This window comes from Malurus melanocephalus, unplaced genomic scaffold, assembly GCF_030028575.1.
Source record: "Malurus melanocephalus ecotype Western Australia unplaced genomic scaffold, MMel_1.1 scaffold_173, whole genome shotgun sequence".
Classification (NCBI taxonomy): domain Eukaryota; kingdom Metazoa; phylum Chordata; class Aves; order Passeriformes; family Maluridae; genus Malurus; species Malurus melanocephalus.
Window position 1 is genome coordinate 572,316 of NW_026623405.1, and position 25,509 is coordinate 597,824.

A 25,509-nucleotide genomic window follows, 5' to 3' on the forward strand; every position below is an offset into this window, starting at 1 on the left:
TGAGCRAAATAACAAATATTTCTGTCTTTTCTCAAGAAGGAGGCATTTTATTCTTCATTTAAATGAATGTAAGAGTGCTAATGTTTGTGGAAATAAACTCCAGATTACAGCCATCCCAAAACACAATGTAAATTCTGATTTCATCACCCAACCACTTTGGCTTCCTAGCCTGTGTATAAACTGACATCTAAATAATTCATACATTACTTTMTGTAGCCAATGTCTCAGTCACAATCACAGTTCTCAGTTCAGAAATGCACKAAGGGTCACAGGCTTTGTGTTGATTATACACAGGTTTCAAATGAACTTTTCAAAGGTTAGTTGACATTATCAAGAAAATTACTTTGAAATGGATATTTTTGGTGGCCATGCTATCCTGATGTTATGAAAAAAGATAATCTAGTATGTGGCTGCATGCTAAGAAGCAAAATGCTTTTCTGTATTTAAACCTATGTCTTTCTGTTTAAAAACAGATCATRTTACCAAGGCTTTCAGCAGCTCAGGAAAATAAGATTCTGTTGAATCTGGGCAATTATARCACTTTCCAAGTCAATGTTACCTCYGAAAACACATCTATAGTGATCCAYCTGGAATCTGAACATGACATCCCACTAGTGCTTTACTTGGGGCAYGGTTATCACCCTAATGAAACCAACTATGATATGAAAAATCATCTGTTCTATAAGAAAGCGTCTGCGGGTAAGATAAGTTGTTATTGACCCATGAACTTGCAGAATGAGCCTTGGCCATGAGTTCAGGTGTCTAAATGGAAAGAAACTTCATGTGTCAAGGTTCCAATCTGTAGAATAAATTGTTCACTAACAGGAGCAAAGATTGGAGTGCTTTGAACAGTGAGTTGCTAAGAATTATTTCATACCTGTTTATTTGGTTTATTTTTTATTTATATTGGTTTATTACATTCAATATAGCTGTATACTTCTGTATATACATTGAAACTAAAATATTTATGTTCAAGGTGAGACAAACAGCTGGGTTCTCAGCCCAGAAGAACTCATTTTTGGAGAGGGAACYTACTATTTCATGATTTTACAAGACATGGGAATGGATTCCACAGTCTACGATGGGCTAACCATAAATGCCACTTGCTTTGCATCTCGCTGTGTATTTTGGGATGAGCACCAGGGAAGCTGGAACAACTATGGGTGTCATGTAAGTAGAGCAAAACAAAACAATGTTCGTGTTACACAGTTTAAAGCCAGCCCTCATAACCACCATTGTGTAGCAAAATTATAGCACTGAAGTGACACCATAAAACAAGATAGTCCTGAGATGTTTTAATAAACTCAAGAAGTTTAGTCATATTGAACTAAGCTTCAAAYAACATTTCTATTTCTTGAGATAAACTTCTACATAAAAAGAAATGGAACCATTCTGACAAGACCATAATATGACAAGGGCCTTTACTGGGTAGGTGTTAGAATTAATATTCCTTATAGAAACTTGAACCATTCTYTGTACAGCWGCTCTCTACACTAATTTACCAATCYCAGCACTGTCTTTTCATTTGCWTGSTAAGTCAYCTAATACTTTAAAGCCAAATGKTTTAYCAGGAAYMTTTTCTGAGTTTCAGGTAGGACCAAAGACAAAYCCTAGCAGCACACAGTGCCTCTGCAACCATCTGACCTTCTTTGGGAGCTCCTTCTTTGTCATACCCAATGCCATAGATGTCAGCAAAACAGCACAGCTTTTTGGTACATTTGTGGACAATCCCGTGGTGGTGACAACTGTAGGATGCATCTTTCTGTTATATGTGCTTGTAGTTATTTGGGCTCGAAGGAAAGACATCCAGGATRATGCCAAAGTAAGTCTCCAGCTAATAAAGTCAATGTATTCAGGCCAATTCYCACCATGCCTAGCACATTTTAATAGGAAGTCTTTAACCAGTCCTACTCCTTTTTCTGTAACTCTCTGTTTATTGATAAGCAAATGCTTACAAGATGACAAATTGCTATTCACAGCTTTAGGGAATCTATACTTACTAACACACTGCTTGTGCCATGTCACTCTGCAGGTGAAAATCACAGTCCTGGAAGACAATGATCCCTTTGCTCAGTATCGTTACCTGGTGACAGTWTTCACAGGACACCGCCGTGGCGCAGCCACAACCTCCAAGGTATCAGTGGCACTGTGTGGGAAGAGAATTTATTTGTTTAGGGAACTGGATGAATAATGGAGCACCTGAGGCTATTAAACAGGACAGCTCAAATGCACTCTCTGAGCCAGAAAGCCCTGAGGTCTGATGAAAGCTGGAAGAGTATGATGGAGAAATAATCACACATAAGATTGTCATGTGCAAATCTTCATTTTGCTTTCTTATTTTCCAGGTCACTCTCACCCTCTATGGACTGGATGGAGAGAGTGAGCCCCACCAYCTAAATGATCCTGATACACCAGTTTTTGAACGTGGAGGAGTGGATGTTTTCCTCCTCTGTACCTTCTTCCCTCTTGGGGAACTGCAGAGTATTAGATTGTGGCATGATAATTCAGGGGACAGTCCATCCTGGTAAGTGGAGGTCTGGAGATCCTGGGAAGTAAAGACCCACAAATACTTTTTTTATAATGACAACAGCTTTTCTTTCTAGCACTTGAAAATTATCCTTTTTACAATTCAAGAAAGARAAGTGTTAGATTCTAGTTTTTGCAGATGAATAGACCAAATCATAAACTGCAGGACTAGGGGCGCTTCCAATATCCCATGTCTGGTACGAGATGGGATATGTTCTGTGCCTTACCTAAGTTTTTCACCCTAAGAAGTTGAAGGTCAGAGTTTGTCCTCMACAGTCTTGTTGAGCTCTGCATTTCACGAACTCAGTGACATGTGCCCTGTGTGTTTTTCCAACAGGTATGTGAATCGTGTATTAGTCCATGATCTGGCATGGGATCAGAAATGGTACTTCCTCTGTAACTCTTGGCTAGCCATTGATATTGGAGAATGTGTCCTAGATAAAGTGTTCCCAGTAGCAACAGAACAGGACATGAAGCAATTCAGGTACCTCCTACTTCATGTATTTTTTTTATTCTTGATAGCAGTCAGTCTAGAAAAACAAGCATGAAAAAAACTGAGCAAAGCCCTAGACAAAAATAAAAACAATGAAGATCTTTCCACTTTCCTTAAAGGGCTCCGAACAAGGGCAAAAGGAAGGATGGTTAAGTAAATCTGAACATTACCTTAACAATAGTACCATACGGAAAATATTGGTAGTAAAAAAGGATAGACTGATGAGACCTACAKAYGCCCAAACATCWTCTCTTATGTGTAACTTTCTTAAYTTARATAGGAACTATTTGCTTTCCCTCCATGCTGTGGTTAAAATGAAAGGATGTAAGTGGCTGTGGCTATTCCATGATATTTGGTAATTTCTCCTAATTATTGTATCTTCTGATAGTGCCTAGGAGCATGAACAGGTCAGGACCTTGAACTATAGCTTTGTTCTTCCCTCTCCCTTCTACAAATCCATTTGATTTCCCTCTCCTCCTTCCCAGCAATCTGTTTTTCATGAAGACCTCCAAGGGTTTCCAGGATGGCCATATCTGGTACTCAGTTTTCAGTCGCTCCCCACGAAGCTCCTTCACACGAGCCCAGCGTGTGTCCTGCTGCTTCTCACTGCTCCTCTGCACCATGCTGACCAGCATCATGTTCTGGGGTGTGCCAAAGGATCCTGCTGAGCAGAAAATGGATTTGGGTAACAATCYTCACCATTGCTTAGGCAGCCAAATAGGGAGACAGTAGAATCTGGAAGCTAGAGCTGAATAAATGGGCTTTTTCACAAGAGAGAGACTTGATGGTTTATTTTGCCTGGGGTTATTATTCCTTCTTCTCTCTGTTTGACCTTGACAGGTAAGATCGAGTTCACATGGCAGGAAGTGATGATAGGCTTTGAGAGCTCCCTCCTCATGTTCCCCATCAACCTGCTCATTGTGCAGATCTTCAGGAACATACGACCCCGGCCAGCCCAGCAGGAGAGAGAGAAGAAGCCGGGAAAGAATGGTCGAGTGTCCCCAAGGCTGCCTCCCACTCCCCGGGCCACCCAGGCTGCCTCTGTCACTCCAGAGGCTGTGACAAAGGCAAGTCCCAGTGAATCCTGCACTGCCCTCTGCTGCCACGCACTGCCGGCTTCCCCAGCTCCACAAAAGTACCCCGTCTGATACCCTTCAGCCTGTTTGAAGAGAAAAGCCAATTACCACTCGTGCAAAGCACTCATTTGTCCACCTAAATGCAATCCTTTGTACATCCCAGCYGTACAGTTTGTGTGCAACCAAATCACTGTGTTTCAAATCACTGAAGCAAGACAGCAAAGATAAAAGRTATCATGAACCACATCTTTCTCAGCTTAGGTCCTCAGGAGGGTAYGCTGCCCTTTTGAACCCTGAAAGCTGACTTTCTGAACTCACTGAAATCTGCCTGTCACATCCAGCACTGTAGGATGTGCTATTCTTATCCATTCTGGTGATTTTAGCAATTGATGCAGCTCCCAGGCAGTGATGCTGTCAGATCACATCAGCTTAAGCCACTGCAGCCAGAGTCACTGCTGTGTTGCTGCTGTCTTTCCTAGGACATAAGAAGAATTGCCAACTCACTCTTTAAAGCCCTGAAGACTCCATCTCTCACCTCAGCAYCAGATCTTGAAAAATCAACTAACATCAACACACTTCTGTCACTGGTTGAGGACATCATCTGTCAGCAGAACAGAGCTGGGCAAACGTTTTATGATGACACCAAGAAGGATGGCCCTATAACTGTCACATTAGGTGCTGTGGATATACAAGGTAAATAACACACTGTGAAATGCCTGCTGAAACCCTTGTAGTCAAAATGATGATAGCACTGGATGTGATGACCCAAGCTCTTCTTACATTCTGACTCAAAGGCAATTACAGAATCACAGAATAGCTGAGRTTAGAAGGGATCTCTGCATCCCACCACTCTGCTCAGAGCACGGTCAGCAGGAGCAGGACTGCCCAAGATCAAATCCAGTCAGGTGTTGAATGTCCCTAAGGATGAAGATCCACAAATTCTCTGAGCAATGTACTCCAGTGTCCAATACACAAACTTTTCCTTATGATCAGAAATTTCCCATGTTTTAAGATGCACCCATTGTCTCTTGTTCTTTCACTGCACCACTGAGCACCTAACTGAGTAAAGAAAACTGAAATCTCTGTTTCTCATGCTGTAGAATCAAATTGTTGTTACCAGTCTGGCTTGGGAGAAGGACTAGTATCTACCAGCAAAAAGATTCACAAATATCAGTGGTTTCACAGTCTTTTYAATCTGTCCTTTTTTCTCTTCTTGGCCTTGTGCTGTTGTTCCTTTCAGTCTTATTCTCAATCTAGGCATTCATTTATCTTCARCTAAAGAACAGATGAGTAAACAATCTCACTGATTTAATTAAGACTCACGTTTGGCTTTTCCAGTGAGTCTACCAAGCTACTAATTGCACAGRTACATGATGAACAAATTAACAGTTGATCTGATCTGACCTGTCTATTAAGTTATTAGGATTGCTGTTTAACTAAGATGCCTTCTGGAAAAAAAATCTTTCAGTAGAAAGAATTCAGTAGAAAGGCCCTTTCAGTAGAAGAGCATTAAGCTCTGGTACTAAAGCTGCTTTTACACATTCTTACAAATGTTACTCCTCACTTTGTCACATTAATGATCTTTAGCTCAAGTTCTACCACTTTTTGTACTGAACAGTATTTTAATCTAGGAAYAACTATTTTCTCAACAAATAAATAAATCTTTGCCAGCAGAAAAAACAAGAAGTGCAACTCCAGAGAAGAGAATTTGTGACCAGCTGAAATACAGTGATTACCATCGCTGCTTGTACATGCAACTCSAGCACATAGAGATGGAGCTGGAATTACTGGGGCCCCATAAATTTCAGATGCCTCAGAGTTACACACAAGCTGTTTGCCAGGTTCAGCACATGAAGAACCTCCTGGAGAACCAAAYCTGCTCATCAGCATCCATCAGTGAAGGGTAACCCTGTTCTCATTCTCAGTAAAAGTAAATTCAGGTCATGAATTCCAAATTGGATAGGATGACAGAGCCAAATAATTACTGCTTAATATGGGCTAGATAACTATTATTATATCTGTAAAAATAAGACTTACTATTATACCACTGTAGGAGCAACAAAGAAATTTCCACACACTGTAAAGTGCACACAAAGGCAATAATGACAGATCATTGCTGTTTGTCATTTGTGCCTTCAAAATGGAAAGTTACAATGCAATTCCATGTGATAGTAAAGGGCTGGCATAATCATCCAGCTCCAAAGTCACAGAAGTCTCTGAAAATGTATGGATAAAGAGAAATTAATAACCAGACAAAAATAGTTCCGTGCAATATGATAATTAAGTTGGAAGTATTGAAAACAGTTGCACTAATTAYGTCACTTGGCCTTTATAGTGATCACAAGAGATGTATTCAGCAGCTTAAATGCACACATAGATTGGTCAATAATTCTACTGAAGATTCAATTATCCATGAACTGAGGGGTAAATAAGCCCATCACACTTTGATTTTAGCTGATCTGTGCACACTTCCTTGTTATTCTTTCTCACTATACTTTTTGCTGTCTATATATCCTATATAATTGCATTAATTAAAAGAATTTAGAATATTTTGATTTTATATCATAAGAKGCTGCCTGTTCCCAGTGAACATGATGACTGCGATTTTGGTTTCTGTTCCACTGCAAATTGATTTTTCTCTCTTCTGGTTGACTCTCRAGGTGGTCCCACACTCCAAACTTGCCCAGTGATGACAAGAAAAGCTTTTYTGCCAGAGGGCTGCCCTGGTGGTTTGTGTTCATTGCATGGTTCCTTGTGGCAGCCACCAGCGGTGTGTCTGGGTTCTTTACCATGCTCTATGGACTCCATTATGGCAAGGAGAACTCCATCAAGTGGCTCATCTCCATGGTCATCTCCTTCCTGGAAAGCCTTTTCATCACACAGCCCTTAAAGGTGRGAGCCTCAGAAATACAACCACTGCCTGAGATGAACTCATCCTCTACCACTGCAGAAAGACAATGTAACGTGTTCGAAAGAACTGCAGGATTTGAGATATAAAATGAGAAGTCTTTTCCCTTAAAACAAGAGCAGGCAGGTGGTTTACAGAGTTCTGTCGGTTTTTGCTGGCATTAACTGTATCAGTTTCATCTCCCTTGCTTTGTCAGGGTTTTATATGTGATGATGTTTCTGACCAGGGAGGATGTGTCACAAAATCAGTTTAGCTGGAYGAACCCTAGGCCTGGGTATTGTTCTACTGTTCACAGGCTTCAGCTGCATGGGTTCAACAAACCCAAAGCACAGTTGTTTTCCTGCATTGCCTGGAACCAAAGGGATCCAGGTCAATGCCTGAGCTTCTTTATAAGAAATGGGCATATGGTGAGTCTATAGCTGTTTCTTTCCAGGTGCTGGGATTTGCTGCTTTTTTTGCTCTGGTACTGAAGAAAGTGGAACATGAGGATGARGAAAACACAGCTATTGATGGGCCTTTATCTGCACCAGGTAACTGCCTGCAAAGTGAAAAATCACTAAAGGAAGAGCAGGATTCGCCAAGCCTTGTAAATTAATATGTGAYTCAGCTCAACCGGCTTGCAACCAAACCTCTAACCATTCCACAACTYAGTGACCTAGTGCAAAACACACCATAGCATAACTAAAACCTCTCACAAAGAAATTCCTCACATCCTTTATGCCCTATATGAAGGTTCTCAGGTTATGTACCTTTCCACAACCACAATTATCTGTACTATTCCTATAAACCCAACAGTGGCTTCTGCAGTCATAATCATATCTAAATAAAGGTATCACTAGCACACAGGAATCCTAGCACAGTGAAGTTATCTGACCTACAGCTTCCTCCCTGCTCAGCCTCAGGCTATGCATAAACCACCTCCTGAGATGCTCAGCCTAAAGACACCTGGACAATACCTGMTCCTAAACCCAACACATGGTGTTTGTGAGCTCCTTCCCTCCCCACTGTTTGCCTTGCTACACAAATTGTTCAAATCACGACCTCTGCCTTCCTAAGGGAAAACATTAAAGAGAAATGTTTCCTTAGAATGTCCAAAGAAACAAAAAGCAGGACATGRATAATCTGTTAACTTATTCCAGAGTTTACTGCTCTCCCTCACAGGTGATTCACTCCCTCTCTTTGGAGCCCGAAGGGACAGTAGAAGCAATATTTACCGTCCACCTCCTGCTGCTGATGTGGAGAAAATGAAAATCAGCTGCATCAAGGAGCAGAAAGCATTTGCCCTCATCAGAGAAATCCTGGGTATTATCCACAYGTAGATTATCTTGTAATTTTATTTTATTCAGTAATACTCATCAGTAATTTTACATCAGTGGAAATATTGTTCTCTTGGGTGACAAAGTTTTGGCGTATCTTCAGCTTTCTGCCAGCTGTTACGATATAGAGAGAGACAGGCTGTTCCATGGCAGCTGGAGCTGCAAGGAGGTGGGAATGTTAGCTGGAGATAAAAGTGTGCCTGAGGCTTCATTTTATGATAAAGAAACACATCACAAACACATGAGAGGGTAAAGAAAAGTAGAAAGGATAAAAGGAGGAGGTCAACAGTTAAATGAAGGTGAAATCAAAGAGCAGATGGAGGCCTTCATTTTAAAAGTAGATAGTATCCATGGATAATGATTTATGCCCCTGTTTTATTTCCTCTAAAATCAATGGCAAAAATTACCTCAACTTCACTTGGAACGAAGTTGGACTACTCATTTAATTTACAGCTGTCACGACTCCTTCTGTTCATCCTTCCCACTTACTTTCTTGGCTGYTACTCATATTCCAAATGTGAAACACTCAGACTGCAGCACATTGAAGTAACTTGGATGCATTCATTAGCATTGGTCACTCAGAGTCTACAAAGGACCTCCTTGGCCTAATAGGTGCTGACAGCAGTAATCATTCATGCATTCTATTTTGAACAGCATTGTTATCTCAGAGCTCACATGYGCTGTCTCTCCCTATTTTTTTTCAGCCTATCTGGGGTTTTTATGGATGCTGCTGCTGGTTGCCTATGGGCAGAGAGACCCCAATTCCTACTATTTAAACAAACACATTGAGGACAGCTTTACAGATGGATTCCACGATGTCTACAGTTACCAGGATTTTTTCACGTGGGCAAACACTACCTTACTCAAAAATCTTTATGGATCATATAAAGGTGCAGTGACACTGTTTCCCTTCATCTTGCCAGATTCTGTAACATTATTTTAATACTTATCTTTAACTTGCATATTCAAGTGGAGAAAGGGACTGTGAGTGTATGAGGCTAGCAAGGAAGCTTGTAATATGAATATTACTGGATAACAACACTCCCACAGCTTGATCCCAAGTTAATCATCCCCTGATATTTTCCTTAGATTAATATAATCCAAAATTTTTACACTGCAAGGCAAAATTTTTCACATTTGACATTACTTACTCCAGGTATTCAGATATATTCTCAGTTTTACACGACATTCTTTCCAAAATGAAAAAAAAAAAAAAAAAATTGCAGACAGGTGGCACCATAAAGCATTTCCTCAGGAGAGTTGTTTGCATCAGGACTTGGGTTAATGTGAATACAAATTATGCAATATCAGCATGTTTCTATCTAGCCAAATCCAGTAAAATATGACCCATTTTCCAGCTCACATTTAAGGGTAAATATTGACATATGTTAGCAGATTTGTTCTTCATGAACAACTGCATAAAGCTACTCTCTGCTATGGGACTCAAGGTGAGTCATTTTTCTCCCCCAAGCCTCACTTTCCTTCTGTATAAAATACAGATGGGAAGAGAGATGGAACTCTGTTATTGTGAATGTTATTTAAGAACTCACTTCATATCAACATGAGGATTTCATTTGCATGACTATTTTGCTTACAGTGTTTCCGAGAAAAAAAAAAATATGGCAAAATATTAATGCATGAGTGAATCATAAATGAAATTAAGAAATATTATTAATTTTGTCATMTTGCCAGTGCTGCTCATTTCTCTCTCCTTTAGGATTTATCACAGATGGCAATTCCAAGCTGGTGRGTAGTGCTCGAATTCGCCAAGTAAGAGTGAAAGCAGACACCTGCCCTATTTCTCCCAGACTCCAGCAYGTAGTTGAGGAATGTCATGCTCCATACTCCCTACAAACAGAAGATACAGCAGCTTATGGGGAGCACTGGAATACCTCAGTCTTTGATAACTCCTCTGACTTGAGCTCAGCATGGCAGTATCAGAGTCAGTCCAAACTGAGAGGGCACCCCAGYTGGGGCAAACTTGCCATCTACAGTGGAGGGGGATTTGTGATTCACCTGGGAACTGATCCCAAGAATGCCTCCAGGTACTGCTTGYATTCTTGTAAATTATCAGTGTATCCTCCTTGGGATGCTGTTTCATTCCTGCATGAATTAGATCACTGTCTACACCTTCTTTTGGCAGAATTCTCCAGTACCTTTTCAACAATGTCTGGCTAGACACCTTCACAAGAGCAGTGTTTGTTGAATTTACAGTCTACAATGCCAACGTGAACCTGTTCTGCATTATAAGCCTGATGTTTGAAAGCAATGCTTTAGGTGAGAACCTTTCCTAAGTTACACATTCCTGAAGAGAGCAAGTAATGCACCTACAGAAAGTAGATTTACACACTATCAGTGTTTTCCTGGTTCTTTCTTCAGTAAAGACAAATGTTTTAATAAATATAATCATGAGAGAATCAATGCAAATTGTATAAGCCATTTAGGAAAAAAATGGAACATCACAGTAAAAGAGACCACAATGGAATATCTTATGTTTRCTTATGCTGTGGTCATCTATGGATGAAGAAAACATGGTACTGAAACATGATCTCCAGAATTTACACAACAAGAAAAAGAAAAATTCTGTTTCCTAATCAYTTCAGCTAATCAATGCAATATTAAGACAAAAATACAACTAGCATTCAGTCTTTTATTTTTCCAGATGACTTCTGATGTATAGATATGTCATCACATAATACATAATCTGGATACAACAAAGAGAATAGTGAAAGCAGATTCTGGTTTAGAGGCTATARGAAAATATTTGATCTGAGCAGCAGCCTCCTTTGGGTGTATCCAAGTATTGGAAAATGCCCAAACTGACCACAAAACTGAGCTCGTTTTGGGTTTAGAATGAGATTCAGCTTTTTGTTAAATTTCCAAGTCCTTCTGCTACATTTCTGCATTTTTAGTCCAGTCCAAACTCAGCCCTGCTGGGATTACTATTGTGCTATCACACAAGACAGCCCTACCACTGTAAAAGTCACTGACTGTCCGAAATTCCTGTTTGAGGAAAATTTCCAACTTTTATATGATTACTCACATAGTCAAGTCTAAAYCTTACTTTGATGGCTGGATTCAGACTCACACTGATGTGAAAGCAAGTACAGAAGTCTTACTGGTGAGCTGAGTTGTTTGAATGAAGGCAGAAAKGTGTCATTGTCAGAGGCCTGAGGTGACCCCTGTTTGTTTTTTAGGGGCCTTCTTCACAAGCGCGGAGCTGCAAAGTGTCCGGCTCTACCCCTACACCAACAGCCTCCACATCTTTGTGGTTGCAGCAGAAGTCATTTATTTCCTCTTTATTGTGTACTACATGATAGTACAGGTGAGGCTTAGTGGAAAGTTTGGCTGAGAGCTTTGCCTTGTGCCTGGTATTAATTTCACTGACAAAAGCTTTAGCACCGTACTTGATTTCAGAAGTGTTGGTGCTGCTACACCAATGGAAGATTGAATCAAGTACAGTGTCRGTATTAAATAACAGGAAGGCAACAGTTTATTTGGCTGGAGTGCTGCTTTTGAGGAAGATACGAGAAACTAGTGCAAGATGTAGTTTTATTGATGCTGAGTCATTGGCTTTATTGTGGAGGGTATTGTCCTAATCTCCAGGGGTGCACTGTATGATATGGAGTCATGAGAATGAAACAGTAAAACTCCTCACAGGGAAAGCTGATGAAGAGCCTGAGATGGAGATATTTCCACAGCAAGTGGAACATCCTAGAGATTGCCATTATATTGATTAGCTGGAGTGCTCTGTCAGTGTTTGTGAAACGGACAGTCATTGGGACCCGAGACATCAGCTACTACCAGGAGCACAAAGAGGAGTAAGTACTAATGCTRTTTAGTGCATCCTTTATTATTGCTACTCATGCACTAATAAATCTATTTTTTCCTCTTCCCAGACAGCAGCTTGTCTGTGCTAGATAATGCTATCCTAGATGGCTGTTTTCATGGAGCCTGTGTGTCAGGGTTTAGATTTGTGTCAGCAATATGATTTTCTTCTGATACTGCTCTAATAAAATCCAGCAGACTTAAGCACCAAGTTTCCCTTTTTAACTCTTACTTTCCTGTCTGTATCACCTTCTTGTGAACCAACAAGCCTTTCTGCTATAGGATATCCACCCAGAAAGCACATAATCGGCCTTTTACTTTGTTGTAAAAAGCCATTGGTTAGAGGACAGTAATGGATTATTTAGTACAGAATAGAACATTATAACATCTTTTAAAAATGGTCACCCAGGAAAGAGGTGGTAGAATCACAGGATAAGGGGCAGAATTTGGGGCAGCCTAGAMCTCCTCTCCTTAAAACACCCAAAAAACCTAAAAAAACCCTTGTCATGCACAATTGAGCTTTTTGGGTGCACACAGTAGGAAGGGCAGGTGGAAACACTGTAGCAAGAACTCACTAGGTCCCCACTGAAACCAAGGACAGGGTGACAGGCTTTTCCATCATACCCATTTATGCACTTCAAAGGATTCTTGTGCATGGTATATTATGCATTTTCTTTTTCTTTTTTTCTTTTTTTCTTTTTTTTTTTTCTAACAGCTCTGTAAGCTTCAGTGAAACAGCGAGAGCTGATGCAGTTCTTGGCTACCTGATTGCATTCCTGGTGCTTCTCTCCACAGTGAAACTGTGGCATCTACTGAGGCTCAACCCTAAACTGAACATGATCACATCAACRCTAAGGAGGGCATGGGGTGATATCTCTGGATTCATCACTGTTATTGCAATCATGTTCCTYGCCTACTCCATTGCTGTGAGTACAACAGTGCTTTCTGTTGTCTGCAGTCCATTTCCAGGCACAGTCAGGTTAAATCTACTATTTCTGAATGCTAAAAGCAACACAACTTTGCCATGTAAAATGGAATAAAGCTGCCTGTTTAAATCTTAGGTTAGCAGCTTAAAGCCCAAGTCTTCCACATGAGTGAAAGAGAAGTTAAAATCCACTTGTCTGTTCTTTGCAAACTGAAATTTAGTGGAAAATCTTACACTGAGATTAAAAATGAGGATTCTCTATGTGTAATAGATGTCACAAAGAATGAAGTACAGGAAAAAAAAATTCTGAATTCTCCACAATTTAAGCTTTATCCAGAAAGTATCATTTTCTAGTTTGGCTAGTTCATAAGTGGAAAATAATTATCATGACACAAGATATGACTTCTGTCCTCTGCAGGCAAACCTGATATTTGGCTGGAAGCTCTACTCTTACAAAACTCTCTTTGATTCGGCAGAGACCATGGTCAGTCTCCAGCTGGGAATCTTCAACTATGAGGAGGTAACGCATCTCATTTTAAGAAGTTTGGCACGACACAAKTGGCATCTCAGCTATCAAAAATGCTTTGACCCAGCAGACAGAAAGACTTCCAATTAGTGTTAAACATTAATCTAATTTTGCAAGCTCCACAGCTTCCAAAAGCAGCTACCTTTTCTGCTGAGCAAAAAAAAAAGACCAAGTGAAATCTCTTTCCTTTCCTATTCTGACCTTGAGGAGGCTCTTTCATTAAGAAACCTGCTCACATTTCAGCTAGAGGTGTTATTAATTGATTACAAAAAGTTTTGARTAATTTCCTTTAAAAACTACAGATGATAGAAATGTGGGCAAAGCCCTGTGTTTGTTCTGAACACCCCCTCTTATCTTCCCMAGAAAGGCAAGGCCTTCCACAAGGAACTTCATGTTAATATTTTTTTGTTATTCTTTACATAGCACTTTTTGAGTAAGGTCATTAAAATATTTCAATATCCTTTCAACATTTCTCAGTGGATTAAGATAATTTTTTGACATAGACTGTGGAGTGCTCCTTAGTGGATGTTTTTAGACCATGGATCCAACACTGTATGCATGTATGTATGTATKTGTGTATGCTTTTTTGTTTGTTTGTGGTTACAATCACAATATGATGTCTTACCTTATGAATTATACAGGTCTTGGACTACAATCCAATTTTAGGCTCCTTTTTAATTGGATCCTGCATCGTTTTTATGACGTTTGTGGTRCTGAATCTATTCATTTCAGTGATTCTGGTTGCTTTTAGTGAGGAGCAGAAGCACTACCAGGTTTGTCCATCTAAGTTCTTGTGCTTTTAACATTTTTTTGTTTAGTGTTTACTAAAATGTTCAGCTATGGATGAAAACCATGTAACTTCAGTGCAGCTCTTAAGATGGCAACATTTGCTCAGAAAACACACTTCAGATTTTCCAGATTTACACTGTCCATTCCTGTTCAGATGAGTCCCTGTTCAGATCTGAATTGTAGCCTTCTGTTCACATACYAAATCCAACAAAAAACTCTTGGGCTTGTGCTGTGCTATACTGAAATTGGTGCCAAAACTGCTACTGAAGTGCATGAGGCTTTACAGCTCCTTTTAAAACTCTCACTGTGAGTGTCTGACCCATTCAAGCTATTGATAGTGTGGTGTGAAATCCAGCTTAGTACTACAGTACAGCCCAGAATCCCTGTGTTTTAAATAAAGTCAAGGGAGATGAAAACAAAGGACATGGCCAATAGAAGACAAGATATATTTAGTTTTTTTCATTTCTTCATCTAGAAATTGTGGGTGTCTCATTGTATATCCCACCAGCTGTTTGGGAGCTGACAAGGGCACTCCAGGCTCCTGTCAAAAGATTTCCACGGGATTTGACAGTCAAAATTTCTGTAGTGTCCATTCTCATCTGGAGCTTCTGTTTGGATAAAAACATTGGCACGATGTTTTGCTTGGCAGTCACTCCTGCTGAGAATGAAAGTWGGCTTATTTCACCTCAAGCAGAGATTTTGTCTTGCAACTTGCTCCAGCTTCAGCAGAGACAATCCACTTTGAGTGTGCACCTCTGAGTAACTTACTCCTTGTTATTTCAGGCTTCAGAAGAAGAGGAGATTGTTGATYTAATGCTAATGAAACTCTTCAGTTTCTTTGGGATTAAATGCAAGAAGGAAGAGAAGCCAGTCACAGATGAACAACCAGAACAACCCGTCAGCGAATGAATGAAGACCACATCGAAAATCACTTTGCTTGAGGGCAAAGTATTTACCTGTTTGCTATCAGCTACAGTGGTTAGTTAGATTATAGGCTTAGATTATTACMGCTTCTGCCTAAAATGGGCTTACCCAAGGGAATGGCTGGAGCTGTGTCAGGGGAAGTTTATGTTGGATATTAAGAAAGGTTCTTCACMCAGAGGGTGRTCGGGCAYTGGACAGGCTCCCCAGGGAATGGGCATGACCCCACACCTGAGAGACTCACAAAKAGTTTGGACAATGCTCTGAGGCATAGGGTGGGATTGTTGGGGTGTCTGTGCAGGGCCAGGAAYTGGCCTTTGRTCCTTGTGGGTCCCTTCCAACTCGGCATATTCCGCGATTCCGGGAAAACCACGCGGTATTCACCCCCAAACCGCTGCCGGCGTGTTATTCTGGWGTAATAGCTAAGAAATAGCGGTAACCCTTAGGCGAAACGTCCCACGTGCACTTGCTGTAGACTTGGCACCTGTATTTGTTCAATAAACACCGCGCTGTTGCACGGCTCGGCTGAATCCTCTCCCCGCCCGCCGCGGAACATGGCGGCTCCCTCATGCCCTCAGCGGTGCCCGCTGCCGGCGGGGCGCAGAGCCGGGCCCGGGCTGCTCCTCACAGCCCGCGGTTCCCCTCAGCCACCGCCGCCCGCCCCGGACCCGCCCCGCCGCCATCGCCGCCTCCCGCCGGCACCGCCCCCGGCCGCCCCCGGCAAAGATGGCGTGGCGAGCGCTGCGGCGGGTCGGGCCGGTGCTGGCGCCGCGCTGCCCGCTCCTCTCGCTGCCGCCGCGGGGGCCCGCGGCCCGCAGGCTGGGCACCAGCTCGCTGCTGCTGTCCGGTGAGTGGCGGCCCCAGGGAGGGAGGTGCGCGGCGGGCGGGCGGGACAGCGGCCCGGTGCCGCGGGGAGCCGGCCGTGCCTGTGCCCGTGCCCGGGAGGGTGGGCAGGGTGGGTTCGGGGGTTCGCCTCAGCCCAGCCCGCGGGGGAGCTCCCGCCGGGCGGTGCTGGGTGCCCGGAGCGGCCGGAGCGCTGGTCTGGCCGCCCTCTATCCGTCTGTCTGCCCCTCCATCCCTGCCTCCCGCCGTGCCGGGTGCCGGTGGGCCCGCGGATAGCGATGCTGCAGCCGCCCGGAGCYCCCCGGTGTCGGTGCGGCCCGGGGAACCTCGCAAGAAGCTGAAGCCTCGGAGGGCCCCTCACCTGCCCCGGTCCGTGCTGACCCTCCCGATCCCGCTCTCACAGGAGCAGCTTCACCTCCGTTAGTGGGCAGGAAACTTTTAACCTTATCTCCACACTGCAGTTTTTAGCGAAGCGGCTGAATCCCCCTCTGCTCCCAGATAGAGGCTTCGCAGAGTGGGCCGAGCAGGGAGAWCACCAGCTTGCCCAAAAAAGCGGATCGCTTTTCCCGGGATTGACGCTCGTAAACTTGATGTTGGATCCAAAGAGCATCAGCAGCACCAGAAAGGGGCAGGGGTGGGTGCCCTAGCTGGGCTTGCAGGGCCTTGAATGCTCTGGGCTGCAGAAGTTTGGCTCTGGCTCSTGTGCAGCCACAGCTGCAGGGGATGGACTCCTGCATCAGTTCTTGGGGTGACTTTGCACTTGGTGTAGTTAATTCTGAAGGCATCTGCTGCTGTCAAAGCTCTCGTTGAATGGAAGTTATGCACAAAAGTATGAAAAACAGAATCTGTTGTGCTCTGGTAAGCAGAAATGTTTAAGAAGTAGGCGAGGAGGAGAATGTGTTGTTAAAGTGATGCCACTAAAAGCTCATCCATTTCTTTCCAGATAATCTTAAACCTACCTGTTTGTTTGCCTTCTGCTGCCATTGAAACAACATTTATTATACATCACTTGCAAATTGAGTCAAGATCTAAGGTTTTTCTSACTATTCTAATCAATGTACCCATTKTTTTYCTATACCTATCACTTGAARGAATAACCAAYARTGCTTTTRTTTTAGGCAGAGAGAAAAAGTTTGGTATGCCCCTTTGTGGAGGTGTGAGTTTGCTCTTCAGGTATATATTTATGACATATTTAATAGAGACAGGTTACACTAAATGAAGAGCTGAGTTAAGAATGGGTCAGGTCAGCTGAAACCAAAGTCCTGTTAAAATGAGTGAAGCTAGAATAAATTCAGTTGCTTTTCTGAAAGAGAATGCAGAGAGATATTTGGTATGCTTTGGTATTTCATATTCCTTTAGGTTGATTTATTTAATGGGCTGACCACATAAGATCAAGGTTCAAGTTTTGAGATTACTTATTAACTGTTCTTAATTTGACCTTTACTTTATTTGCAGGAGTTTTTGTTGCATGCTCAGAATTTTAATTTTTCACCTCTTTTTTTTTCTTGCAAGGAAGTTACGTGCTCTTCTAACTGTTCAGGACATTTCACTGCTATATTTGAAACTGATACGAAAATCTTCTGGTGTTTTTTATTTGCCTTGCTTTATAAACAGATATATACAACATTATTGTCCAAAATAAAAATGTACTGGTTGCTTTCTTTGTGACATGTGTAGCATCACAAATGTTCAGCTTGGGTTTGAGATTTGTCAGTTGTCGTTCTCCATTCTTATGGTTCATTACTCATTTCCAATAGAATTCCCATSGGTTTAACGTCTTGACCCGAAATAATGCAAGACATTTAAGATTCTGTTCATTAGAGTGTGTCATGAGGGTTTTTTTTTATAGTTATAAATAATGGTAAATGAAATTCTCTGTGGATTTTTAACTGATAATATATGGGAAAGTTTATTTACAGTTTACTCATTCTTGTTTGTGTAGTGTACTTGTAAAACTACAAATTGCTCTGCTGAGCTCTATAAAAGTTAGGCCTTGTTCTAAGACAAAGCATTTTATCTGAGACTTGCTACTCTTGAACCTTTCAGAGATGAATAAGAGGATCACTGCAATTGAAGCAGCAYCAAATATTGACTGACTGTCTGGAAAGATGTTAGCAGGTCTACAGTGAGAGCTACTGTGTTTCTTCATGTGCCATTTTAGAAAATATACAAGGATTTGCAGAAGTGTAGTTTCTCTGGTGTTTGCCATAAAGAGTCCAGCCTCAGGAAGAGCTTGAGAGGAGAATTTTAAACTCAAACAAAAGGTGCAGGTCTACTACTGTGGCAGTAATYGCTCAGGAAGCTGTTTTGGAAATTATATTTTCCACCTTTTGCAACATCCTCTGCCTGTCTGGATGGGTGCTGCAAGTGGAAAATAAAAAATAAATTAATTAAAATAGAAAAAAAAAGTATAGGAAGGTATCTACAGGGAATTTATATAGAAGTGAGAAAATGGACAWGGCAGGATGTAAATGCTCAGAGTAAGAAAAGTTCCAGGTGAAATGTTTGCAAGAAAAATGTTGCCTGTTTCAGTTATTTCTTTCAAAGTTTYTCCATATGACTTTATAGAAAAAAATCACCTCTAATAAATCTTAATCTCTAATAATACTTGAATCTTACAGATCTGAAATGTAAGGAGGATTGCATTGAAAATGCTGTGAAAAGACTTCACAAGTTTTGAAGTGGGCCTATTTTAAAATGATAATAGAGTAATTACTGTGCTCTTCTCACAGTAACAGTATTAACAGAGAGCCAGTTCTGTTAAGTAGCAGTTGTCTGTGAGTCCCTTATTAATTTGTCATTTATTAATTTGCCTTAATTTTACATAGATGTGTGAGAATTTTACTCTTTGAATAAGATGCTGTAATGCTGACAGTGTCTCTAGAGTCATTAGCACTGGCCTTCCCAGCCATAATAAAGTGGTTATCAAAAATTAAAACACTAGATACATATGAAAAGTCACTATGCTATCATATAAATTTATAACTATGAGTAAAATACACATATAAACTTTAGATTGGCACTTCTTTTTGAAGTAGAGCTGTTCCTTTCGCTCTTTTACTGAATCAGTCTCCAGATGATTGCACGGGAGCTGACAATAGTCTGAGCAGGACACCCAGTGAGCCTCTGCCCTGCCACTGAGCATGTCCTGAGCAGAACAAGGTGCTTCTGTAAATTGTATGGGCTGTTTAAAATATTATCCCAGAAAATGAACAAACTCAGTGAAAAACCCATCAGTGTAAGCTTGCAAATGTGTCACTGTATTTAAGCGAGCAACATGTCACRTCTTTCTGAAATATCAAATGTGTTTCCTTTTAGCCCGCAAATTCACAGACAAGCACGAATGGGTRTCAGTGGAAAATGGTGTTGGAACAGTAGGAATCAGCAATTTTGCGCAGGTATTGATTSTCCCCCTTGCCCAAGTCTGCAATGTTTATTTATGCCTATTTGCTCTGTCCTTGCTCTTTGGACACTTACGTTTTTTTATTGTTTTAATTGCATATGCGACACAGTGAGCATGATTGTTTGGACTTGGATCTACCACATTATTTGTGATATTTGTGCTACTTCAGCACTTTGATAAGGTCTTAATAGCTTCAGATTGAACCTGTGGAGAGCTGAACTTAGTGAGAAACTTTGATGCTCAGGTCTAARCCTGAGCAGAATTCATGGCTGTGTGAAGAGGGCATCATGTTTTTTTTAGGTCAAATTTCCTTTGAACACAAAAATATGGTGAAATCCCTCTGGCTGAAGAACAGATGTGAACAGATGTACAGCATGACATTTATTTCTTGTTCTAGGTTAGGAATTCCTTTGGATTTTTGTTCTCATGTAGGTATTTGATTTGGAATAGTCACAGGCAAATTCTGGGCAGAGATTTGCTGGTATGAGAAACTTAAGACAAATGAACGGGACAAACCATCAATAAATGGAATTAATGTTTCTCAGGACAAGCAGCATTTCCTTTAATTTCAGTTTTCTGTCAATAACAAATACTCTGAGATCTCTGCTCTTCTGTGAGATAGGGTACATAAGTTAGGGAAGAGTTGAGCCAATTCTTATGGTGATAAGGATCCCAATTAAGTCAGCAAGGACAAATTGTGTCCTAACAGCTCTCTGTAGCTGATGCTAAGAAGATCAGCAGATGTTATTCCTCATTCTGCCAGAAGAAATCTGCATGTAAACTGAGCCTGAGGGCTATTCACACTGAATAGAGAAATAATAATTTGGTATTTGGGGCATGATAACAAAACAGGTTTTTAATTTTAAGTGTTTGCTAAGAAAGTGAAAAATAGCAATCCATAAAGAATGAGAACAACATTTAGAGAATACTTATATGCTGATTTTAGAGTTACTGTATCAATTCTCTCCTATGTATAGTTTTGTTAACTATTCTATGATTCTTTTGTTTTCTTTTAAGGAAGCGTTAGGAGATGTTGTTTACTGTAGTCTTCCCGAAGTTGGGACAAAATTGAGTAAACACGGTAAGTTTCAGTTCTAGCTGCTCTCGAAGTGATTATTCTACTCATCCCACTCTTCCTTTGCAAAGCTGGATTTACTGAAATAATATTTACCAGTACCATTATAAACTTCTGGATGCAAAATAAATGCAGGCATTTCTACAAGAGAAGCTTTAATTTCTAATGCTCACCGTCAGATCATGTTTAGTGGCAGAAAATACCTGCCTATTAAATTGTGAAAAAAAATTTCAAAAAGTATTTAAAATATTTTTTGTAATAATTTTATCTATACTCTGTTTTAAAAATATTTATGCTTTGATCTGGACTTGCAAGTGTTTGTAATTCTCCAGTTACACACTTTATGACTTGCATCATGTGAAACTTCTAATTGATATYAAGMTCTAATTTCTCCACAAATATAGACMYYCSRTAATTTTGGGGTAWCAAATGTAATCACAGTTTTGCTCATTAGTKATATAAAAATTATTACATTCTTCATCATTCAATTTTGTAACTTTTCCTGTTAAAGAAAGTGAACATAACAGGTAGAAATTAAAAGCCTTTTCCTGCATTAATATGGAGAGCTGTCTTGGTAGTATATGAAGAAAAGATTGTCATTAGCTTCAGTCAATTTTTGAAAAAGGAATGTAAGTTTATGAAGTAAAGTAGAAGGCCTTTCTTCTGCCATCCTTCCTGTGGGATAGATCCCTATCAAACTGTTTTGGCCAAATCTATTACATTGAATGGTGACTGTTAGACAAAAGGTCTCTMTGTGTAGGATTTTAATTAACCAGCTTGTAGTTTTGCTTTATCTGAAGGAATTTCATTTCCATTTAAGTTCTTCTCTTTTCTACCCTTTYTGGCCTCAGTCTAATTCCAAGCTTTCCCGGAACAAGTTGTTCTCAGATCCCTTGTGCTGGTGCCTATCTACTCTTCTGACAGCTCCCTGCTCCTTCAGCCCTTGTCCTGTTTGCTTGTGGCTGAGAACTGCTCTGGACTAACATTGCTCCAGGCACCATTTCCATAACTCCCTGCAAAACAGGAAAAAGGGAAGAGCCRCTGGGTGCTTCCAGTGTGGCGCTTCTGAATACTAATGTGTGTTTCCAGTGAGTGCAAATATAACACTTGATAGCGTTTCTAAAGGAAAAWTGGGATTGCTGAAATTGTGGCTGTGTTTATTTTGTAACCAAACAATTTATGAAAAAGTTTAAATTATAGATAAAAGGCATATTTAAGTCTCTTACAGCAAGAGCTGGGTGTTGTTYCTTTTAAGTCAGTATCGTATCATGTGCTGTGGGGCTTTAGGCAAAAGATTTACCAAATGTAAGGAATTTCTGTCTCTTCTGTAGCAACCAGCTAGCACAAATTCCCTAGAATTCAGGAGCACAAACATMAAATTTAATAATGCTGATCCTTGTCATGAAGTGAGCGACTTCAATCTGTTTGACAGTTTTGATGCTCRAGATCAAGATAYTCCTTCATTGTTTGGGTCATCACCAGAATGTTTGACTAAAAGAKTTGAAGTRYTTTRTGTTTTYCCCTCAGAAAYACTGAATCATATTCTCTGTTTCAGATGAGTTTGGGGCTTTGGAAAGTGTGAAAGCTGCTAGTGAACTCTACTCCCCTCTCTCAGGAGAAGTGACTGAGATTAATGCTGCCCTTGCAGATAATCCAGGGCTTGTCAATAAATCTTGTTATCAAGATGGTAAGATGTCATTTTTATCTTTCAATAATGAACACTGTGGATTTTTGCTACTACAAATGGCTCTGCAATTCTTGTTCTTCCAGTTTAATGGTGTGGAGACTTAAATGGAATATACTGAATATARTTCAAGCCCAGTAAAATTTAACATTAGAGCATTATCACAGTCTTATCTTTGAGCAGTGGTTTTACAGCATCTTCTGTTCAGATATACACTGTGGCTGAATTTAAATCTATTTCCCTTGACTGCATTTCTGAGTTTTGGATCTTSTATSAGTTCATGATAGWGAGAGGTCAGGTTCCTTTATTCTTTCCAGACAGCATGTCCTTATGCCACTGTCAGAGGCAGCACTAAATTACACAACTGCTCTGACTCAAAAGGCCCTTTCTTGTGACGGTTTGGTTGGTTGTTCTTCTTTTTTAAATACCGACGTTTTGTTTTGCCTGCACAAAAACCTGGCTGATTCTCCAATGATCCAAGGCTGGTTGTTCCTGCTGGGGGTGCTTTCCTGAGGCAATAATGTGAATGAATTGTTCTTGTATGATATTACCAAGTCTCTTGCTTTTTCATTTCCTAACTACAGGTTGGCTTATCAAGATGACTGTGGAAAACCCTGCTGAACTTGATGAACTGATGACCGAAGATGCCTATGAGAAATACACAAAATCCCTTGAGGACTGAGCTGGAATAATGAAATAAATTCATATAAAATATGGCGGTGTAGTTTGTCATCAATCAAGGACATACTTAATATCCAGTTTTGGCAACTTGAAAAATACCACTTATGGTCACAAATATAAGTATACAAATAATTACAGTGCTAAAAGTGTTTCACATCTCTGTACCTGTGAGGGTTTTTTATTCYGTTGTCTAATTCATGTAACTTCASATGTTATACATAATATTTTGGGAAACAAAATTCACTTGCTAAAATGTATAGTTCCCAAGATTCATTTGRCATCAAATTTAGTAACAACAGCCTTAATATGGCAATTTTGTTGTAGGCACATGACTGTTCTCATAACCTGGACTACAGTTTTCCCTGAAATATTGTTCTATTGCTCCCAAGCCATTGAAAAGCAGTGTCTTCCTAACCTACTCATATTCTTTTTTCTTAGAGCTGCAAAGATGATACCAAAAATGGAGAAGCCGTATCAACTACCTCTCTGTGTGATTCTTATTTCTTTACAGAATTTATTAATCCTTGGCTTTTTTTTTTCAGTGTGTAATCAAATAGTCCTGCCTGTGAAGCTGGAGGGATGGGGGCCCTGCCTTCCTCTTTCATGCTTTCTTAGTGTGCAAAGTTCCTGCAGTGACTTTATCAAGGTTCTACAGGGGATTATTTAGGCTTTATTTTTGTCTAGTAAACTCTAGCTAAGTCACAAGTAATTAATTTTAAATCTTGTGCCTGGCAATTTTCGTGATTTCAGCAGAGCAGGTAATTGTGAAAATGGTGTGATCAGCAATAGTTTGACAAATCATGTATCCATGTGTGTCTGTATTTCAGAACAAGTAGGCAACTGCTCTAAGGACATCATGGGACTGAACCTAAAACTTTCCCTTTGCAAAGCAGTGAACTAAAGCAGCTGATTCCATTAGATTTCAAATCCACAAATGTGCACTCTAAGCTGATGTGAYACCTCATAGTACGGTGTTGTACACACGTGCACTTTAGAAAAACAGAATAGTACAGCAAAGTTTTGGTCTAAAACTTCTTTCCCCCAATTTAAAAACTGTTATTAGCAGCTAAGAACAAAATGGGAACAAACCCCAATGATTTAAGTTGATCTAAGAGGAAGCAGGGGAATGCTTAATTCGTGCAAGATGACTAAAGCAAAATTCATATTCCTTTGAAAGTTCCTTCTTTCGAAAGGGATATGAATCACAGCCGCTTCTAAAGGGCAGAAATACACTGCTGGTAATACAGAAACMTTTCTATGTGTAAAAAGAGGGTTTCTTTTATGATCTGAAGGGATATCAAAGTTACTGGTTTGATGGGTTTGAGTTTAAATTGCAGGAGCAAACTTTTCCTAGACAAGTCACGGATCAAAACCCTGCCAAGAGAGAATCCACTGTCTATTTAAGCTGGTTTCATCTTCTCCACAGGAGTTAAGCCGCAGAATGAATAAGAGGAAAGAGGGAGTTTGACTGTTCCACAGGAGTTCTAACTTGGCAGTGGTTGATAAACAAAAAGCTCTTGTTAACCTAATGTAAATGTTCTAAAATCTCTCAGTACTTATCCACTATTCCCAGTACCATGCAGTATTTATTGTGACAACATTCAGGGCCCAGAGGGTTCGGAGCTTGGTCCCAGCTTCTCACAAACTCCCCCAGTGCACTTCAGAAAGAGAAAGCTGATTTCAAATACAGCAAGTGCAGGCAAATGAAGGTAGGAATGCAGGAAAATGTTTCTATTTGATGCTGGTTTTTTCACTGTCTTTTTTTCTAACTTGACTAGAGAGTAACAGGCCTTTTTTGCCATGTAATATAGGACCCTTGTAGATCTAACTGTAGAGGTTAGTCCAGAGCATTGTAATGCATTTTTATACSACTTTCTCCTTAAAATGTTTGTATTCTCTTATTTTGATCAATAAAATAATAATTTCTGTAATGCCCTAACGAATTTGGGGAACAATAAAAACTGGCAAATCTGGTCTCTTCCTCAGATTTTGCCCATTTAAACTGTAAGCAATTTACATACGTCAGTGTGGATAAATGACAGCTGTCTGGGAAAAGCTCCTGAAGCAGAATTCAACCTTTCAGTGCACAGTTGGAAAATGGATGTTCTGTTGCTTAAAGAGGAGGACCMAGAATGACTCTATCCCCAATTCTTTAAAAATTTTATACAACTTTAAAATTACTCTTCTTGAAGTGGGAACAATAGTACTTCCATGTTGTTTTTTTTTTTTAAAAAAAGAACTGCAGTGTTCTTCAGTTTAGGACAAATTATGTCTATTGGACCATGTATACCTTTCTAAAATTCACTCAGTTACCTGAATTATGCTGCCAAGAGAATGTATTCTTCCTTGTTTTATGTTTGCTACCCAAGCAGAGCTCTGAGCTTGCAAATCATCCAACTTCACTCTGTTCAGCATCAGCAGGAGGCCTCGGGCAGACCACCAGGCACTGGTTGATGCCAGACTGCAAGARCATGAATGCAGCACTTGCTGACATGAACCCACAKTGAATGTCTTT

General features: G+C 40.5%; 2 protein-coding genes across 2 annotated transcripts in view; both read left to right on the top strand.

Moving 5' to 3' along the window:
• The window catches only part of LOC130577288 (polycystic kidney disease protein 1-like 2), a 35,067-nt gene extending 19,097 nt beyond the window's left edge, over nucleotides 1-15,970 (top strand). Inside the window, exons 22-43 of the mRNA XM_057372532.1 lie at nucleotides 474-699; nucleotides 977-1,170; nucleotides 1,592-1,822; nucleotides 2,033-2,134; nucleotides 2,346-2,524; nucleotides 2,864-3,010; nucleotides 3,505-3,704; nucleotides 3,860-4,086; nucleotides 4,575-4,788; nucleotides 5,770-5,998; nucleotides 6,756-6,987; nucleotides 7,437-7,533; nucleotides 8,165-8,305; nucleotides 9,024-9,209; nucleotides 10,037-10,364; nucleotides 10,463-10,596; nucleotides 11,517-11,644; nucleotides 11,980-12,140; nucleotides 12,863-13,073; nucleotides 13,491-13,592; nucleotides 14,240-14,371; nucleotides 15,171-15,970. Coding sequence (XP_057228515.1) covers nucleotides 474-699; nucleotides 977-1,170; nucleotides 1,592-1,822; nucleotides 2,033-2,134; nucleotides 2,346-2,524; nucleotides 2,864-3,010; nucleotides 3,505-3,704; nucleotides 3,860-4,086; nucleotides 4,575-4,788; nucleotides 5,770-5,998; nucleotides 6,756-6,987; nucleotides 7,437-7,533; nucleotides 8,165-8,305; nucleotides 9,024-9,209; nucleotides 10,037-10,364; nucleotides 10,463-10,596; nucleotides 11,517-11,644; nucleotides 11,980-12,140; nucleotides 12,863-13,073; nucleotides 13,491-13,592; nucleotides 14,240-14,371; nucleotides 15,171-15,296 — 3,927 coding nt within the window. The 3' untranslated portion in view covers nucleotides 15,297-15,970. The remainder of the gene's footprint in view (nucleotides 1-473; nucleotides 700-976; nucleotides 1,171-1,591; nucleotides 1,823-2,032; nucleotides 2,135-2,345; nucleotides 2,525-2,863; nucleotides 3,011-3,504; nucleotides 3,705-3,859; nucleotides 4,087-4,574; nucleotides 4,789-5,769; nucleotides 5,999-6,755; nucleotides 6,988-7,436; nucleotides 7,534-8,164; nucleotides 8,306-9,023; nucleotides 9,210-10,036; nucleotides 10,365-10,462; nucleotides 10,597-11,516; nucleotides 11,645-11,979; nucleotides 12,141-12,862; nucleotides 13,074-13,490; nucleotides 13,593-14,239; nucleotides 14,372-15,170) is intronic.
• Nucleotides 15,971-16,019: 49 nt separating this feature from the next.
• Nucleotides 16,020-24,967, top strand: GCSH (glycine cleavage system protein H). The gene is made up of 5 exons (XM_057372529.1): nucleotides 16,020-16,155; nucleotides 19,470-19,549; nucleotides 20,572-20,635; nucleotides 22,185-22,316; nucleotides 22,898-24,967. The coding sequence occupies exons 1-5, from the start codon at nucleotides 16,035-16,037 to the stop codon at nucleotides 22,993-22,995; spliced, it is 495 nt and encodes a 164-aa protein (XP_057228512.1). The 5' UTR covers nucleotides 16,020-16,034; the 3' UTR covers nucleotides 22,996-24,967.
• Nucleotides 24,968-25,509: the final 542 nt, after the last annotated feature.